The sequence below is a fragment of the Lynx canadensis genome, chromosome A3 (assembly GCF_007474595.2).
Source record: "Lynx canadensis isolate LIC74 chromosome A3, mLynCan4.pri.v2, whole genome shotgun sequence".
Classification (NCBI taxonomy): Eukaryota; Metazoa; Chordata; class Mammalia; order Carnivora; family Felidae; genus Lynx; species Lynx canadensis.
Genome location: NC_044305.1, coordinates 116776142 through 116795702, shown reverse-complemented (window position 1 = coordinate 116795702; position 19561 = coordinate 116776142). Strand labels below are relative to the sequence as shown.

At 53.9% G+C, this 19561-nt stretch overlaps 1 protein-coding gene across 2 annotated transcripts in view; it reads left to right on the top strand.

Annotated features, from left to right (window-relative positions):
* Positions 1-1411: 1411 nt before the first annotated feature.
* Positions 1412-19561, top strand: part of TOGARAM2 (TOG array regulator of axonemal microtubules 2) — a 38500-nt gene continuing 20350 nt past the window's right edge. For both annotated transcript variants that reach the window (XM_032592703.1, XM_032592704.1), the window contains exons 1-11: positions 1412-1694; positions 3197-3472; positions 5368-5579; positions 6335-6525; positions 9465-9511; positions 11817-11983; positions 14427-14574; positions 14781-14942; positions 17004-17157; positions 17272-17377; positions 18142-18377. In XM_032592703.1, coding sequence (XP_032448594.1) covers positions 1565-1694; positions 3197-3472; positions 5368-5579; positions 6335-6525; positions 9465-9511; positions 11817-11983; positions 14427-14574; positions 14781-14942; positions 17004-17157; positions 17272-17377; positions 18142-18377 — 1829 coding nt within the window. In that variant the 5' untranslated portion in view covers positions 1412-1564. The remainder of the gene's footprint in view (positions 1695-3196; positions 3473-5367; positions 5580-6334; positions 6526-9464; positions 9512-11816; positions 11984-14426; positions 14575-14780; positions 14943-17003; positions 17158-17271; positions 17378-18141; positions 18378-19561) is intronic.

The following is a 19561-nucleotide window of genomic DNA, read 5'->3' as shown; positions in this document are numbered from 1 at the left end:
GGTTCCAGACCTACTGAATGAGCCTCAGTTTCCTTTGGAGGGTGAAGGGATCTATAGGTCCTGCCATGGGTGGAAGGGGTGCTGGTGAGGTGGAGAGCTGCTTTTCCCTCGGGAGGGGGGGTTGGAACAGGGGCCCTGTGATGACTTGAGAGGAGTGTAGAGGACCCCAGAATGTCAGAGTAGTTCAGGAAATAGGTCATGACCTAGGGGCAGAGCACCCTGGGACTTTGCTATATTAATGAGAAAACAAATGCGTAATTTAGTGCCACTTTCAGATCCTGTCGGACATTAGATTCTCGTGGGGAAGTGGGAAGTACTGAAAACTTAAGAAAAACCTAGAAATCTAGAAGTAGAATGAAGATGTGACTATGTGAGCCCATAGTCCTTTCCAACTCCTTTGTTTTACCAACCTGGGGACTGAGACTCAGGCTAACTTATTTCCTCAAGGTCACACAGCAGACAGAAACAGGAAGGGAACAGATGCCCGACTCCCGGTCCTGTGACCTTCTACCCTGGGGGTGGGTATGCTGGGTTGTGGTGGGTTAGGGCCCCCTGGATGGTCCTGAGATGTGCCTAGGAGGAGTCATGGAGGCATAGGACTAATGATTCAGCTTGCGGACATTTAAGCTCCTCCTGAGTGCAGGTCCTCGAAAGATGAACAGGACATGATCCCTGTGCCTGAGTGCGGCAGGGCTGGGAGGGGAGAGGCAAAGAGAGGGGAAGGTAAGATGGGGCATGCCTGGGCTACTGTGGGGGCACAGAGGGGAGGCAAGGCTTCTCAAAGTACTGGGTGCTCAGTTGAGGCTCCCCCTCCTCGCTTCCTGCGTCTCTGCTCAGGGCCCCTCTCCTTGGGCTCCCAATCCCACACTGTCACTGCTTGTTACTCATTGTCTCCCCCACCTGCCTTCGGGCCTTGCCCAGGACTGTATCACCAGGGACTGGGGGACAGAGTCCCTGACAGACAGCGTTTGATGAATATCCGCAGTAGGGATCAATCAAATCAATTTGCTGAGTTGGGAGGTTTAGGAGAAGATGCAGGGTCAGTGCAGGATGAGGTGCTGGAGGACTCCCAGGAGAGCGTTGTTGAGCAGGTAATTGGATGCTCTGCCCTGCCACTGTGGGGAGAGGTCAGGGCCAAAGCCACAGGTCAGGGGGTTACCACATGAGGGTGACAATTAAAGGCGTGGCGGTGAGGAGTGGCTCATGAAAGCAGCTAGTGTGAGATGTGCAGTGGACAGAGGCAGGGCAGAGGTGTGGAGGAGGGGAGCCCTGAAGAAGGTTAAGAAGGTATGGAGTGGTTGGGTGGGGCTGGGGAGCTGGAGCAAAGCTGAATGGAGAAGACAGGTGAGTGTGAGAAGTGGGGATCCAGGGCTGGGAAGAGTGGGGTGGTGGGCTTTGGTGGGGATCGTGGTACCGCGGCCGGCTGGGGGTGGGGTGGCGGCCCCCCCTTTGTGGACCAGGCTCTGGTTTGGGGGAAGGGCCACAGAGACCCCCAGGGGCAGAGTGCTCCGACAGTCTGTTCCCCAGTCCTGGACTCGGTGCACGCTAAGGTGACGCTCTTCCCATGCTTCTGTCCCCAGCCAAGGTTCTAGCCCCGGTGGCCGTGTACCGTGGGAGTGTCCCTCGGACCAGTGCCGGGCCCCGCGCACTTCCGGGCGGAAGCAGTGACTCCAGGCTTCGGACTTATGGAGAAGGTGAGGTTGGGGGACTTGGCCTGCTGACTCGGTCACACCAGATGGCCTTCCAGTGCCCTGTGTGGCCTCTCTGGGGACTTGGGGCAGAGAACTGGAGTTCCACCAGCAGCTGCCTGTTGAGGACCAGTGACCAGAGAGCAGGGCGTGGGCCTCATCCTGGAGAGAGGACAGGAGTTTGTTTGGATGTCTGGCTGTGCCCTCCAGCTACTGGCAGAGGCTGTCTTTACTGTGGTCCCTGCTGCAGATGCCCCTTGGCTTTAGGTGGATCCTTTAATTCTGTGCTTCCGAGGATGAGGTGCACAGAGGGGGGTCCACAGGAACAAGGAAGTGGGGATCTCAGCATGTCCCTCACTCTCCTCAGGACCCGAGGAGAATCCATGTGCCCCGGAAAGACCGGGTCCGCTGTCCCCTGGGTGGGCATTCAGCATGCAGGGCGGTGGTGGGGAGGTGGACACCTCTAGAGGGACAGAAGCTGGAGCGGTGATTTTCAGGACACTCATTCAGATTCCTGGCCACTTTCTGCTCTAACTTCCAGCTGCAGACCCCCCTTCTCTGCAGAGCTCCAGTCCCAGGGTTCTAGATGGAAAGCTAGCTTGTTCCGGTTACCTGCCCTCTTTCAGGCTAGTCCCCTCGCACGCCTGTGGCTGGCACCGACTTCAGCTTTTGCTGGGTCTGATGCTGTCCAGTATCTGTGGCTTCTTCTGTGGGTCTCGTGGCTTATGTCAAGGCACTCCAAAAAATTGTTCTGTGTGGGGCAGAGATTCCAAAAGCTGGTCTCTGTTTTTTCTCCCTGTCCCTTCCACGGTCTAAGCTCCTTCAGGGCCCAGTTCAGACATCACTGCTTCGTGAAGGTTTTCCAGATCCCTCTCCTCCTCCTCTACATGCACAAAGCATTTTATTGATACCACCCTTATGGTACATATCACATTTTACCTTGTAATGAACCCATTTAGGGACAAATCTTATTTCTGTAATAGATTGCAAGTCTTTCAGTGATAAAGCTGTGCCTCACACATCTCTGTGCCTCCACTGCCTGGACAGTGCTTGGCAAAATACTAGATGCTCGCTGAGTGTTTGTTGGGTGAGTCGTTGGATAACCTGGAGTCTGCACGGAAGCACGATCTGTCCTGAGTCACCTCAACTTCTCTTTTCAATCTGTATTTGGTATCGTCAGGTATATCGAGTGCATTGGTTGGGATCCTGGAGATTGCCGGATGGTGGTCCCTGGGCAGGCCAACCCTAAGTATTTGTGGCCTCACATCTGTGCTGTGAAAGGGCTGTGTAGCGAGTCCCCTTTTCTTGTCTCGAGTAGCTCATGACCCAGGTCTTCACAGGTACTGTTGGATGAATGAACTGACCCAAGGAGTGACAGTAACATTGAATGATCGGGAGCACGGGACAGGTCCTGACTGTTCCAAGGAAGCAGCACCAAAGGTTTTGCTGGTGCCTGGTGCCGCCTTGGGCTCTGTGTGCCAAGTCTCTCCTGCTTCTATCTCCCCCAGCCTCCCTCCAGCCAGCTCCGAGGGTCCTGCAAGAGGAGCCGTTGCAGCCCTTGAGTGGACAAGTGGACCCCGGCAGCCTCAAGCTGGATGCCCCTCCAAAGGGATGGCAGGCCAGGAATGGCCACCCCAGGAACATTGCTGCCTTATCTCTGGGGCCCAACCACCCGGCACCCTTTTTGGAGTCTGAGGCCAACAGTGTGGCCCGGGACACCACCCAGATCAAGGACAAGCTCAAGAAAAGGAGGCTCTCAGAGGGCTTGGCATCATCTTCCCAAGGTGAGCCCCGGGCCCTGCCCACCTGCCACCCACCCACCCTGAGGCCAGGGACACCAGGCTACCTGGCCGTGAGGATCAGTAGGTATCTAGCTGGCAGCCGGGTTCTCTCCAAACTGCTCAGGGTGAACCCACCAAGAGCCCTGTCAGCCATCTACCAGGGAATGCCTGGGCCCTGCAGCGGTCTCCCAACTAACTTCCCCATTCTCTCCCTTGCCTCCTTCTAGTCTTCTCTCCAGAAGCATCCTTTTAATTAATTAATTAACTAATTTCCAAGTCATACAGCTTCTGGAATTGCCAGACCAGTGACTCTCTCCCTGAGAGGTCTGAAGTCTTTTTTCTTTTTTTTTTTAAATTTTTTTTCAACGTTTATTTATTTTTGGGACAGAGAGAGACAGAGCATGAATGGGGGAGGGGCAGAGAGAGAGGGAGACACAGAATCGGAAGCAGGCTCCAGGCTCCGAGCCATCAGCCCAGAGCCTGACGCGGGGCTCGAACTCACTGAGCGCGAGATCGTGACCTGGCTGAAGTCGGACGCTTAACCGACTGCGCCACCCAGGCGCCCCTGAAGTCTTTTTTCTAGAAGTGTCATGTCTTTTCACAAAGGTCTAGTGGAGGAGAAAAAGAACAGGAGCTGTGCAATGTGCAGATAGGAAGTGATCTTGATTGAGCAGGTCCCTCGGCAAGTGTGGCAGGACAGGGATCTCTGGTACCCTGAGTGGGGCTGGGGCTGGCCTCACCACTCTGAGTTGGGGCTGCATTGGCCTCTCTGCACCACTGCCTAGGTGGGGCCCAAGGTGGGCATGCTGGTGGTGACGTCCCCACCTGGGTTGTGACCCCTCCTCACCTCCCTCGCCGCACCAAACTGATGATAGGGCAGGGCGGAGCCGGGCTGGGCAGGGTTGCGGAGAAGATATTTTGACTTGGTTGTTTTGATGCAACCACTTTGGAACAAGGAGCTGGAACAAGATGGCCCTCGAAAGTTCAGTGCTAAGTATTTTCACCACCGCCAGAAAATTTGCAAAGACCATCTTGAGCTCCTTACTGTAGGGATGGCAGGGGGTGGGGCAAAGCGCAGTGAAGATGTCTGCCGGATGCATGAGGTACTGATAACAGAGCTGCAAGTGTGGTGGTCTGCTTTTAGACTAGGTCAGCGTAGACTAGGCTACGCTTCCACATCATTAGCTGAAAAGGAAGGGGAAACAGAAGTAAGTTATGGGCCAGGTACTTTCTTGGCATTTTATGTAAGTTACGTCACTGAATGTTTGGACAACCCCGTGATGTGACTACTTTCATCTTACAGAAGGGCAAATGGGGAGTCAGAGATGTACCCAAGGTCACACAGCTTCTAGCCAGGACGGGACCCCACTCTCCTCACCCCTAGTCTAGTACTGGTAGATTTCCCTTCCTGCCTAGCCTGCCTCTGAATTTTGTTTTATTTAAAAAAAATGTTTATTTATGTATTTTGAGAGAGAGAGGGAGAGAGAGAGAGGGAGGGAGAACACATGCAAGCTGGGGAGGGGCAGAGAGAGGGGGGGGGGAGAGAGAATCCCAAGCAGGCTCCTCACTGTCAGCACAGAGCCCAAAGTTGGGCTTGAACTCACAAACCGTGAGATCATGACCTGAGCTGAAATCAAGAGTTGGACACTTAACTGACTGAGCCACCCAGGCACCCCTGTCTCTGAATTTTAAATAGGTGACTTAGGCCCTTTCTACCAAATTTCATAGGAGGGGGAGCAGGCCCTCCACACCGTTGGCTTGCTCGGCCTGGTGGCGGGGCGGGCCGGGGTGGATCTCCTTCTGTCCCCGGCCTGGCTTTCCATCCCTGTTGCCAGTATCTGAACTGCCCCCCAGCCCGTGCTCCCGGGACTAACTTATTCCTCATCCTTATCCCGCAGTCTCTCTGGATCCTTTGGGAGGCCCCAGAGGAGTTCCTCTGAGGAGCTTCATCCCCCGGGCCACCTCTCAGAGGCTGCTGAGGGTGCCCAAGCCGATGCCCCCCATCCAGAGCATCCCCACCACCCCTGAGGCTGGCGGAGCCAAGGAGAATGGCCTGGATCTGCCTGGGAGCAGCCAGGGTCCCCAGGAGCTGAGACCCGGAGCCCAGGAGGTGAGGTGATCCAACTGCTCTGAGTTTTACCTCTCGGTCCTTCTGCCTTTCTTTCCATTCTTTACTACCCCTGGTCCCTGAGCCTCTAGCTTCTCAGACAGTGTCTGAGGGGCTACCCTCAAGGATGGGGCTCTGGGTCCTCATTTCATCTTTCCGGCAGCATCCCAAACCTTCATGGCCGGCCTGTGAGCTTTGGCTGGCTGCCCCAGAGCTGTGTGACCACCAGTCCTACGGTTGGTGGTCCCTAGGCCTTCTCTGGTCTATATGTTCCAGAATTCCTCATGCTTCTGACCCTCCCTGTTATAGGCTGAGGGGCAAGAAGGCTGGGCTAAAACTCAGGAGACTTGGGCTCTGGTTTCCACTCTGCCCCTCACGGGCTGTGTGACCTTGGGCCAGTCACCCTTCTCTCTGGGTCTGTTTTGCATATCTATAAAAAGGAGGTACTGGACCAGATGTTCTTGAAGACTGCTTTCAGCATTGATGTTCTAGGATTTCCTCAAATGACAAGAAGAGAAAAATAAATAACAAAAAGGAAGTAGGGATGAGGGGGACCCCTGGCCAGTCTCCTGTCTTGGAGTGGTAAGGAAGCGCTGAGCTTTCTGGGGAATTCTAGGGGTGTGTGGCTGCAGAGAGAAACCAGAGGACACTTCCCAGCACTGCCTGCCACCCCACGTGGCTCCTGACAAAAGGGACCGCCCTGTATGAGGGGCCTGGGATGTGAGCATCCAGACCCTTCCCCCAACCTCCATTCTCAGGTGCAGATCTCCAGGCACTACCTGCACTGCAAGGATGAGAAGATGCACAAGTCACTGGGGGGTCTTGTGATCCCGCCCATCCCAAAGGCCGGGGTGCCCGCTGGGACCCCCTCCGGTGCACCTGGCTCCCTTCCCCGCCTCCTGCCTCCAGGCCAGGATGTCCTCACGGGCCTGAGGGTCCCCCGCACAGGGTAAGCTGCCCTAAGTCACAACTGCCTTGTAGTCCTCTCTCCGATCCCTCCAAGATCCGCTGAACCTCCACGCCAGCGCAGGTCTGGGGCACCCAGGGTGTGAAGGGCCTGGCTCTCCCATGAGCCACAGACCTGAGGAGGCCAAGGCGAGCTGGGTGGTCTGGGCTTAGGAGACAATGTCTCAGCCTCCGTCTTCCACCAGTTTCTTATCTGTGGCTGCTGCGATGATGAATAAAATACAAGCTGTATTCATGGTAGCATATATTTTCTTCATTAACGGATGCTAAAATTACAAGCTTTATCATGTGTGTGTGTATGGAAGCAGGAGGGAGAGGTCCACAAGATTTTAGATCTTACAAGGGGTCTTCAGACTCGAAAATGTTTGGGAACTGATGGGGTAGAGGGTTGCTGTGTTGTTAATGAGTCCACATTTATGGCTCATAAGTGGGACAGACGGATCTCTTCAGATGGCCTAGAACATCTCCATGGGCAGGTCAGACTAATGTCAGAGCAAGTATGTGTGTGTGTGTGTGTGTGTGTGTGTGTGCGCGCGCGTGCGCATGTGCACATGCGTGAGAGAGACAGAGACAGTGGCAGAGACAGAGAGACAAGAGTGAGAGGGAGAAAGGCCTCATTTCCTGCATAGCTTTGGGGCATGATGTACTGAATTTTCCCATTTGTCTCATGCCTCCTCACCTCTCCATCTCCCATGCTGCCTTCCCTTCTGTCTGTATACATGTCTGCCTCCTTCTCAACCCTGGAGGATTGTGGGCCTGCTCCTGGATTGGAGCTCCATCGACCTCTACTTCCTCACATTAGGCCCCTCCTCCTTTCTGCTCAAACATCTACTCCTTCCTTCCCTCAAAGCCGTTCCTGGTGGCTGGAAGGACTTTCTAGCCCCAGACCAGTGACCTTTACTCCCATCTCATTGCTCTTGACTTCACATCACGTGGGGCGTTGATGTCCTTGGAGTCTTCTCCTTCCTTGCCTTCCCGACTTTGAAACCCGCTTCTTGACCTTCTGTGACAAGACCTTCCAGACAGTCTCCCCTGTGCTCTCCTTTGTCCGTCTCTTAAACATGGCCATTCCTGAAGCTTGTTCCCAGCCCTTTGTACCCATCTCCTCGTTCTCCCCTGGGGGAGTCCTGTCTGTGCCGGCAGCTTCCAGGGATGGGTGTCTTCCTCATGCCCTGCTCGGCCTTGAGGTCTCCCTCGAGCCGAGCTCTGGATTTCCATCCTCCTGTTGGGCAACTCCAGTCTTGTCATGTCAGAGAGAGGGAGGCTGTGCCTCCGTCCCAACCACACAGATGGGGCACCTCATGTTTCCCCAAACTGCCTCCCTCCCATGACCTCCCAATGTCCACTGAGGTGCAGGCCTTCTCTTGCTTCTGCCTTTCTTCTCAGTTTTCACTCACTGGCTCCCTCTTGAGCTCCCTGACAGCTCTTAGCCTGGCTCCTGGGCCCCCTGGGCTCTGCATCCTAAACTATTCTCATCCACCGCCCCCTGTACCTTTCTTCCACACGATCCACATTTTTTGACTTCCGGTGCCAGCAGCCTAAAGTCGACTCTCCTTGGTCTGACATTCAAGCAGGCCCCCTGTGCTGCTCTGCAGGAACCTTCCCACCCCCAGACCCTCCAGAGTCCCGGGCGGCGCCTCCCCAACCCTAACACCAGCCTTTCACTCTGCTTTCAGAGCCTACTGTCCTTTAATGCCCGGTTCCATGCCTCTCCTTGTGCTAGTCTTCCCTGCCCTCCTCCAGGAGGCGATGGGGGAAGGGCGTCCTCTGCTCTGTCCACACAGCAACCAGCCCACGGACTGCCTGACCACATCCCCTCCACTGATTTGTTCAACTTTTATTTAAACCTCATACCTATTCTTTAACTGGGAGCACTACAGGGCAGAGGCCATATCCAGAAACCTCTGCAGCTTCCATGGTGCCCAGCTTGGTCCCTGGCATGGATTATACACACACACGATAAATATCTGCTCATTTGCTGTCCAGTTATAGCATGGATTTTTCTCCATTAACTCTGTGAGGTTAGCAAATAGGTGGGAAGGAGCCTCCATTACCATTTCTTTCATTCATTTGCTTTTTCATCCATCCATCCATGCATTCGTTTACTTAGCTAAGAGCTAGTAAGCACCTACTATGTGCCATGTGCTGTGGAAACAAAGCCAAACAAGACAGTCTCTGTGCTCTAGGAGCTCACGAGAGAGATTTACTAGTAACCTACTGAATCGAGGTCTAGTGAGGTAAGAACTAAGGTAGAAGGCTGCCCTTGGTTCTGGGGAGCCCAGTGGAAATTGATCTCAATTAGGCTAGGAAGGCTTCTTGGAGGAGGTGAGGCCTGAGCTGAGCTTTGAGGGCTGAAGGAGAGTTTGGGAGATGAAGAGGGAGAGATGGAGATGTTCACGGAACTGTCAGGGGTGTGCACAGCAGCACCGGTGTTTGTATGACACGAGTGGGTGAGGTTAGCAGGGTGGCGGGGCCCTGTGTGCGCAAGTGAGGACGGTGAGCTTTAGCCTGGAGAATGAGGTGCTGCTGTGCCTCTTTCGGTGTGGAAGTGCCATGAGATCTGAGTTAGAAAGGCCACTTTGACGACCACAGAGGGCGGTGCACACTGAGGCAGAGGCTGCTACGGGCAGTGCGGGGAGAAGCCGTGGGCGCCTGGCAGGGCAGAGGCAGTGGTCTGCGGTGTCTGGACCCAGCCTGGCCTGATGTGTTCTCCCGGTCAGCCTGCCCTTGACTTTGCAGATGGAGTTACGTCTCCTGCAGCTTTGAGCTCCTAGCCAAGAGCCTCTTTACAGAGCCGCCCACAGCCCCTCCACTGTGTGGCCCGTCCCGCCCACTGCCCCATCCCGGGGCTACCGGACCCCTCACAGCAGGGGCTCCTTCTCGCCATCTCTCATAGTGTTTTTTCTTCCCCGTTCTTTTAAGATTGGTTCGGGAGAGTGGGCCTCGGGAGAAGACCCCTAAATCTCTGGGTATGTACCCCCCCCCCCCGCGCACTCCCACTTGCTATCTATTCAACTCCCTGCCTCCTGGACCGGGTGTGGGGGCAGAACTGGGGTTCGAGTAGGCCTGAGCACCCTCGGACCCGAACCCCTCATTTCACGGATGGAGAAGCTGAAGTCACCGGTGGTGCCGCTTTGGGGACCAGTGGCCCTGTGCTATGCCCGGCATGTGGACCCACGCCAGCTCATGGGCCAGCTGAGAGGGAAGGTGCAGACCCTGTGTGACAGAGGAGTGCATGCTCCGAGACTGCAAGCTGGGTTTTGTCCTCAGTCTCAGCACGGAGGTCTCAGTCCCGGCTTATCTGCAAGCGGGTCTACATGGCTCCAAAGACGGAGCTTCTGACACGAGGGGCTGCCTCTGCACGGTTTTGAGCAAGTGGAGGAGAATACTCCTCACCAGACCGACTGAGAAATTAAACCACATCCCGTGAACCCCTTAGTCAGCTGGCCCCAGAAGGTTTCAGCATCAGGGGAATACGGCCAACTGGGTGGCCAGTGAGAGGCCAAGGCGCAGAGAGGCTTCAGAAGAGGGAGCAGGAAGCTCTCTAGCCTCACTCTGTGACCTCACTCTGTGACCTCACTCTGTGGAGAGGAGGGAGAATGAGCCCTGGGCAGGTTGGGGGAGGGGATCCCCAAGCCCGGGGATGAGAGCTGGAGGCCACTGCTGTGCTGACCGGCAGGAGGGGGCAGACTCCTGGTCCAGCTTTCTGGCAGGCTACTCTGTATAGCTTAGCAGATGGGTCCACTGGCTAGGGGGAGGCTGTTGCCCAAGAAACCCCAGGGTCAGGACTCGAGCTGAGCCCGAGAGGCGGTCCTGGCATAGAAACTTCTGTGGTGGCTCTTTCCCTTTCTGCTCTCTGGCTGGGCTGAAGTGGGGTGACCTTGGGCAGTCTGGTGTGACAGCCACTGGCACCCACAGTGTCCCTCAACAACTACCCCTGAGGGTGCTGTCAGGGGGTTGGGCCAGGAGACCCCAGTTTGTAACCACTCCTTTGTCTGCATCACAAGCTTGCTGCTTGAGAACCAGGTCCCCGGGGGCTTGGTGGCAGGGTCCAGGCTGCTCAGACAAGGCTTTTTAAGGCCTCTCTTGGAGGTGGAGGTGAGGAGAGGGGATGCCAAGTAGTAAAGTCCTTAAAGGGCCCTCTGACCCTCCAGTTGTCAGCTGGGGATAACATTGCCCAATATGTGTAACACGTCTACCACGTAGAAGGAGCTCGCATGGTATTGTCTGAAGCTGAGGGCTTCCCAAATTTTGTGGCATTCCTGCAGTCCTTGCCCTGGTTAGCTGGTACCTGGACATCTGTGTCCTCTGCCCTGCCCTTTACTTTTGGGCAAATGGAGGCTTCATCCCTCCTCCATCTTGGCCCTTGATCCTTCTCCTGGGACGCAGGCAGAGGGATCCTTGGTAGGAGGCATGGGCTGGGCAGAGGTCCAGGGTAACCTGGGAGCCCTCCTGGAGGCCCCAGATTCAAGACACCCCTTCCAGCCTCAGGTGGCCCCAGATAGTGGTCCCCTTATTTGCAGGTTCACCCAAGGACAGTGAGCTCCAACCTTTGTGAACAGGAGAACCCAGTTAACATTTCTTTCATTAAAAGAAAACTAATCCACCCCTGTCTTGCCTCCATCACAAGACAACATACTTTTGAAATTCATTGATTAGGAAAATCTAGATTAACAAAGAGATACTAGTGATTTGATGTCATTTGGAAATCAGTTTGTATTGTATCAATCACAAGAGCATCTGAAGGTTGCTGGGTCTCAGCTTTTCTGTCTGTAAAATGAGAGGACTGGACTAGTATTGTTGGTTCTCTGGTCTCTTCACGTTTTGTGATGAGGGCGCTCATTTTATTTTCTGTCTTCCTGAGCTGCACACCTCCCAGGTAAGACAGACGTGCATTCTCAGGAAATATCTTAAACTTCTTAGACAACAGACCTGCCCCCTGTTTTCTGCCCACACTTCCTCCCTCCCTTCCCTGTCTTATAATAAGGTATACAGTAACTATTGGATGGATGGATGGATGGATGGATGGATGGATGGGTGGATGGGTGGATGGATGAATGAAAGGAGGAGAACATTCTATGCCTGCCAGTGCTGTTCTGTAGAGTAAATTTAGCCACAAGGAAGTACTGGGCAAAACAATGGAGAGAGGCAGTCTTAGGCAGTAAAATGTTACACCAACCACAGTGTCATAGGGCCCCAGGACAGCCCAAAGGGATGAATACTGCCTCAAGGTGCTGGGTGTCCTCAGCTGCACTCTTGTTCTTGACTCCTCAGAGCCAAAACCTTCGGCTCCACCTGCCAGAGACAGGTCTGATGCCCCCGAGAAGGCTGCCCTGCCTTCATCTCAGTCTGCTTCTACTCTGACAACCTTCTCCTTCGGCCATGCCAAAGAAGCCCGCCTCTTGCTCAAAGAAGAGGACCAGAGGGAGAGCAGTACCAAGGTATCTGGAAAGTGAGGGGAGGAGAAAGTTGGGGTCAGAGTGGACCACTGGATGAACACAAGCATGCTTCTGAAGTACATAAAAGTGGGGCCAGCTTGAGGAGGGCAAGGAAGAGCACTGAGGCAGCTACCCTGGTACTTAAGGCTGGAACCTATAGATGGTTTGGGGATCAGGACCGAAGAAAGGGAGAGAAACAGGAGAGAGGAAGAGAAGGGTGGGTGGGGGGTGGCTAAGTGAAAGGCAGAGTACAGTGGGGATCTGAGGGGTGAGATGGGGGAGGAAGGGAGGGCAGAAGGAGGTCACACATGGTTCGGAAGGAAGCAGGATGTGGAGAGTACAGAGGGGCTTAGGTGAACCAAGTTGAGTAATTTGAACCAACACCCAATATAGCAACTGAGAGGCCGCTGACTCAGAGGCAGATCAGCCAAAGGCTGTGCTTGACAGGCTGACAAATACCTTGCACTTCTAAGGTGACCTTGGTCCAGATGATTCTCTTCCCTGGTCTGGATGAATTTACTAAAACTTGAAGAGTCACTGTTATGGGAGATCCGTGCTCAGTCTTTGAAACAGAGATATAAAATACAAAAGGACTGCTGTGTGCATGAGCTATGTTAGGATCCCGTGATGATGATGATGATAAGGTCCAGGTGCCACACCTCTCCCACACCAGCCAGGGCGCCAGGAATGAAATGAAGGCAAAATGATTCAGGGCCATGAGATGACCTCACCACCGACCCACCCTTGGCCACTCACACCCATGGTCAGACCTTGGGTCTCATGATAACTTCATCCCCATGGGCACCTCGCTTTCCAGTGTCCCCATCTCCTGTTGTTCTGGCTTCGTCCATCCACAACCCAGCCCCAGCATTGCTCCCTGCTCTTGCGTCAACAACATCCTCCTTGAAATGGGACCACTCCCATCAGCATCTTAGCTCTCTGTTATTTCTGTATTCTTCGGAAAACCAGACTACTCCCTTGCCTGCACCCATTCTTTCCTGAGTCCACTGCAGTTGGGTTTGGGCCCCACTGACACTGCTCATGCCCAGGCCACCAGTGACCTCCACCTCCCACGTGCAGCACAGTCCAGTCCTCCTCTAACCTGACCCACCAGTGGCTTTAATGGCTTGTCCTTCTTGAAGTCTTCACCTTGGAGGGGAAGCAAGGGGGTGGTTTCCTTCTTGATTCTCTGCCTCCATTAGATTTCATTCCTTCCTGGTTCTTCTTGGCTGACTCCTTCTCATCCTCCTGCCCTCTATACACTGGAGGCCCCAGAGCCCTGACCTCTGGCCTCTGGTCTATTTATATTGACCCCCTGTGACCTGATCTAGGCCAGGCATTAAGTGGCATCTATATGCTGAGGACTCCCAAATTTCTCTGTCTGGCCCAGACTTTCCCCTGACCTCCAGTAGCAGTTAAATTATATTACTAAGTGTGTATTCACTGATACTCTGATTTCCATTTAGATATCTAATTATATTTCAAACTTACCTTATCCAAAACTCAACTGTTGAATCTTTACCACCCCCCTCCCAAAATCTCCTCTTCTCCCAGGGTCCCCTCTCAGCGAATGGCAGCCTTCCAGCTACAATGGCTGAAAATCTTGGGCCCATCCTTGCCTCTGCTCTTTCTCTGTCACCCCACACCTCATATATCAGCCAAAGTGGTGGGCCCTACTTTTGGGACATGTCCAGAATCAGGCCACTTTGTCATCTTCATTCTTGCTGTGGTAGTGCAAACCCCACCACATGTAAACTCTTGGTTCTATTTTGCAACTTCTTGTGAGTCTTAAGTTGTTCCTAAATATAAAGTTAAAAAAAAAATAGTAACACTTAGGGGAACCCCCTCACCCCCCAGTGGAAGTCAGATCATGTCATTTTTTGTGCTCAGAACCTCAGCGGTTTGCTGTGTCCTTCAGAGGACAAGCTCAACTCCCCACCAAGGACCACGGTGACTGGTGCACGCCTGCCACCTTCCACCCTGTGTCCTACCATCCTTTGATTGGTGTGGTCCAGCCAGTACCCTCACCCCAACCACACCCAGCACACTCCAGCCTCGGGGCCTTTGCACTCTATTCCCTCTACTTAGCATACTTCTCCCCTAGAAATCTGCATGGCCCCTGTTCCCTTATCTCATTCCTGTCTCTGCTTAAATTTCACCTCCTCAGGGAGTCCCTCTGGGTCTTCCTACTTAAAATGGAAGCCCTATCACCCTCTGTCCCTTATTCTCCTCCCGGTACATATTGCCTGATGTTCGAGATTGGTCTGTTTGCTGTCTCCCCACTCCATGGCAGCCCTTAGGGAGCAAGGTCTTGGTGGTTGTGTTCATTCCTGGTACAGTGATGGCACACAGAAGCCACTCACATTCCCAATGATTGAATAAATGAAGGTACAGAAAACACAGTTGGGTCCTCAGGGTAATGGAGTTTGCCTTGACCTTGTGCCAGATCCAGGTCACCATCTCCAAGTCTGCCCAGGAGAAGATGCGGCTGAGGCAGATGAAGGAGTTGGAGTTCCAGAGGGCACAGGAGCCGGAGAGGGAGAGGGAGCTTGCTTCCCAAAGCCTGGGCTCCCGGAGAGCCCTGGTGAAGGAAGGTACTGGGTGCCTAGGGCAGGATTCCCTCAGGCTGGGGAGACCTCTTGGCCAAGCCCTGGGCAAGAGAGGGACTACCCACAGCTCCCCATGTCCCCCAACCTCACACCAGACAGGGGGCCATGGATGGGCCCGTGTCCAGAGGAGGACACTGGGGCCGAGGACAGGTGGGACCAGCTCCATCCTAGGACTTTCTTTGCCTCCACAGGCCTCCTTCCCCTCCGGGGCAGTGGAACCTTGTCTGTGTCCACTGGGCTGAGCATCCCACGCAGAAACATGGGTGTCACCCTCAGGAAGCGGGCCAACCGGGCCTCACTACCCAGCATCCCTGTCAGCAAGCAGGAGCCCAGCTTTGCCCGCCATGCTTCAGGTAGGGGCCAGACCGACTGGCTGGGGGGCACACGTCCCGCTCACTGTGCTGCCTCGGGATGCTCTGGGGGCACGACAAACGTGACCGGGACTGCTCTGCTTCTCCTCATTACCCATGTTAGAGTAGAGGGTGGCCTGAGGTGCAATCACCTTGCCAGAGAGAGAGGAATAGCATGGGAGCCAGCCTGGAGACCCAGGGAATTGCAGCTGAATTACTGGGAGAAGGGCAGGTGTGTCCAGCCCACATGACTTGTCCTGGAGGGCTCACCAGTGCACCAGGACCACAGATCCTGTGGAAAGCACCCATGAGAGTAGCTGGAAACCTCAGGAAGAGGAAGAGAGCGGTCTGTAAAGACCTTGGGTTCCTACACTTTGCCTCATAAAGTGTCAGTGTTAGATAGGGCTGGTTAAAGCCTGCAATCTCAGGATCCAAAGGTTCTGTGGGATGCTCAGGAAGGTGCCAAGGGACAAAGGAGGCTCTGACCCCATTCTACCCGAGCAATACCTATTTTGCCTCACTTTTTTGTTTATTGCATAACCACTTGAGAGTTCAAGTTTGAAAGATTTTCTACTAAAGAACATTGGAAAACAACCAACCTGGTTCACAGTTTCTTTAAGTGGGGGGTGTGGTGGGACCATGGTGGTAGAATAGAACACCTTTTTGGTGCCAGAAATAATATTGACTCACCCTTCTTTTCCATTCTCTTTCTATCCCTCTGATTCTGTCAAGCAGAAAGTCTAAATTCGGGGCTGGTCTTTAGTATGCCTCGCAGACTTGGAATCTCCTTTTTAAACAAAGAGATCTTCCTTCCAGCTGGAGGCATCAGAAACTGGCTATAATTTGATAGCTGGAGTTTATATCATCCTTTTACTTTTCTTGCAAATATCCTATTCTATGACAAAATAATATTTGTTTACCAATTACAGCAGTGACATAAATCTCCCTTTAGAATAAACTTATTTAAGATTCAAAAAGTGGGTCAGCTTGAAGAAACATGCCATATGAATAAAATTAAGGTAATTAAGAGATATGACAAATAATCGTGAAAGTGGTAATTGAATGGTTGACACTCAGGAGATATTGATCTAGATAATCCACTCCATTCATTTTACAGACAACAGGACTGAGACCCAGAGACCCAAAGTCCCCTAAGTTGACTTTAGGTGATGGTGGCCCATAGGGACTAAGATTTTGGCTAATGACTCTTATCCAACACCAAAGCTGAGAGGAGAATCCAGTCTCTGAAAAGTCTCTGAAAAGAAGTAGCAAGGAAGTGAGGTGTGGCAGTGACAGCTCTGGGTTCAGAGCAGACCCTCTTGTCATGGCTCCGTGGGGGGACTGTGGGGGAAGGGGCCCAACCTCTGAGGCCTCAGTGCTGTGATTCAGGCATTGGACCAGATAGATGACTAAACTGCCTTCCTGTTCCACTAGGATTGTGTGATTCTGGCCCCGTCCCCAAGGAAGGAGAGCCTAGAAAACATGACCCGATTTTTAAACAACATCCCTGCTTTTCGGCAGTCCCTGCCAGTGTGGCCACATCTTGACCACGCGGGCCCCAGTTAGCTGCGTTGTCTCGTCTCCCTGCTTCCTCCTTTGGACCACTTCCCTGCCTGTGGGCAAGTTCGCAGAGGATGGAGAGTGGGGGGGAGGAGGACAGACTGATAACACAGGTTCCTGGGTGGGGATGAGGTTAGAACACGACCAGTGTGAGTAGGGGCTCCCTCCTTGACAGATGTATGAGCCTCACCCAACCACAGATAGGGTAGGATTGGGGGTGAGTCACTGGCATGGTGTGCTTTGTCACATGACATCAACAGCATATCACAGGCCAGCTTGTTCAGAACCATCAGGTTGGCAGGGCCGGGACGGAAAAGGCCGACAAAAGGTAGAGTGCTGGGTGGTGTCCGTGGGCCCCCCGGCGGTGAAGCACAGGCCCTGCCCTCTCGGCCCCCACCAGTCCCTTCTCTGAGCACATCTCGTGCGAGGGGGGCTTGGGATGCAGCCAGGCCTGGGTCCTCCTGCTGAAATGCTCCCTGTTCCTTCCCTTTTCTGTGAGTGCAGCCAACTCACTCCCTGCGGTGCTTGCCTTGGGGTCTCCCGAATGGGAAGAAGAGGAGGAGGAGATGGCTCTCAGAGCCTCTAAGGAGCTGAGGCCTTTCTCGAACCCTGAGCTGGGGCTGATGGATGCCCTCCAGTGCCTCGAGAGCAGCGACTGGTGAGGAGACGCCTTCTCCCCCTACTGCAAGGGGAGGGGTGGTGGCAGGGGTGCCCCTGGTCTGCAGGGCTCCTCCCTACCTGCCTGTGACGAGGTCTGGAACTCGCTTCTCAGGCAGATGAAGGAGAAGGGCCTGGTGAGCATTCAGCGCCTGGCGGCCTGTCATTCAGATGTCCTTGCTGGGAGGCTGCACGACGTGTCCTTGGCTGTGACGGGGGAGGTGAGGCCACCTAGACAGCTGGGCACTGTCCCCACCCTGCAGCCACTCCCCCTTCCCCGGTGCCCCTGTTCAGTGAGGGTCACATGGCAGCCACGGAGGGGCCGTGGCTCCCTCCCTGCTTATTTCTTAGCCCTCAGCCATGGAGGCGGGAGGTACCCGCCCATTTCTCAGAATGGAAAACTGGGGCCTGGGGTTTCCTTTGTTCTCATCGCTGGGTATTGTAATAATCGGAATCCTGTATGCCCATTTGCCACAGCCCTGTGTTGTTCTCTGTACTCAGATGCCTGAGCAGGGTTGGAGTGTTCTGGGCTAAATCTCCATCTTCAGGGAAGTTGTAACATTTCCCAAGGACTTTCTCCCCTGGTACTGGTCCTGGGCCTAGGCTGGGCCTGGAGGAACAGTGGGGCTCCTTCTTGGGAATAGACTATTCCAGTGGTGAGGGCGGGGCAGCTTGTGAAGACCAAATTGAGTATTATTTGTAAAGGTACTTTGCTAAGTGTTGCCCAAATTTCAGATGTTCAAATTTCAAATTACAGGTGGAATTAATAATTATGGTGATAACAATAACAGTGTTTTTTAAGAAAATAGGGCTGTTTTGTCCAGAGCTGCTGCAAGGTTTTCGTTTCCAGCCTGGCAAGGCCTAGGCCTGCAATGAGGGTGGAGGTGGTGGGAGAGGGTGGTGCCGTGCCCTGTTCTTCGTATGTTCTGGAGCCCTTGGCAGAGTCCAGCGGTCCTGGAGGGTCCCTCTCCCATCTTTCTCCTAGGTCACCAACCTCCGCTCCAAAGTGTCACGCCTGGCCATCAGCACCCTGGGAGACCTCTTCCGGGCCTTGAAGAAGAACATGGACCAGGAGGCCGAGGAGATCACCCGCTGCCTGCTCCAGAAGATGGGGAATACCAGCGAGTTCATCCAGAGAGCGGCCAACCGGTCCCTGGGGGCCATGGTGGAGCATGTGACCCCTGCCCGCTCCCTGGGGGCCCTCACCTCAGTGGGCATCTAGTACGTGCTGGCTCGTTGTGGGAGGGGTGGGTTGGGAAGGTAAGGCGAGGGGAGAGGCCTGGGGATGGGAGGGGAGCAGGCAGATGGGGCAGGTGCCTCACACATTTAGCTGGGGGAGGAAGACCCTGCTTCCTGGGGGGCTTCTCTCCCGCCCTTCCTGGGCCAGGCTGGGGATAATAAGGTCAGCTCAGGACAGCCCTGGGCCTCAGCTGGAAGGGGAGAGCTGCTGTGTTCTGGGGAGATCATAGTGTCCGTGGTAATATCCTGGAGACAGGGCTGAGAGGCAGCCTGCAGCCTGTACCTCTCCCAGGGGAGGGGCGTTCTTTCTGATGAAATCCGGGCTGTGAGGAGAGCAAGACACAAAATGTTACTTCGGCTCACACCTCTTGGCATTTTCCTGGGCGGAGGAAGGTGCTTTCTACCATCGGAGGCTTTCTGCAGTCAGATTTGCTTTCACTTGTGGAACCAAAACTAAAGCAAAACCAAACCATTTTCCAAAGCCTTTCTCTCAACCCCAGAGCCGGTTGCGACGCTCCTGCAGGAGACTTCTCAGATAGACCCCAGGCTGTGTTGTAGCAGTCATTGCCTTTGGTAATGGCACCAAAGCCCAGTACAGAGAGTAAGGGGCTCCAGAGCCGTGTCGCCTGCGTTCACATCCCAGATTGTTACTTAACTTCTCTGTGCCTTGGTTTCCTCATCTGTAAATTGGGGATAATAATGGTATATTCCTCATAAAACAGGGAGGAGTAGATGAATTGATTCATGAAGGAGCACTTAGAACAGTGCCTGCCTTTACTAGAACATTTATTGAGTGCCCACTGGGGCTGTTATTAACTTGGGAGAAATTAATTGTACTTTTTTCTGGATTCTTCCCTTAGCCACAGCTTCCTCACAGGCAAAATGATGGTAACAGTGGCTTATGGAGTTGAACCGATAATAGATGGAAGGTGTTCAGCAGGGTGCCTGGCTCAGTGCATGCACTAACTACAAATTGAACCACCCTATCATTGTCGCAGGAACCAGGGTCAGGTGTCCTCGGGGCTGCACACTTGAATTCCCAGGGATCTGGCTAAAATGCAGATTCTGATTCAGATGCTAATGGAGCTGGTCCTTGGGCCATAATGAGTAGGGAGAATCCAGAAGACCCCTTTGTGTTACACTGGGATGGGACCCTGGGGGAAATA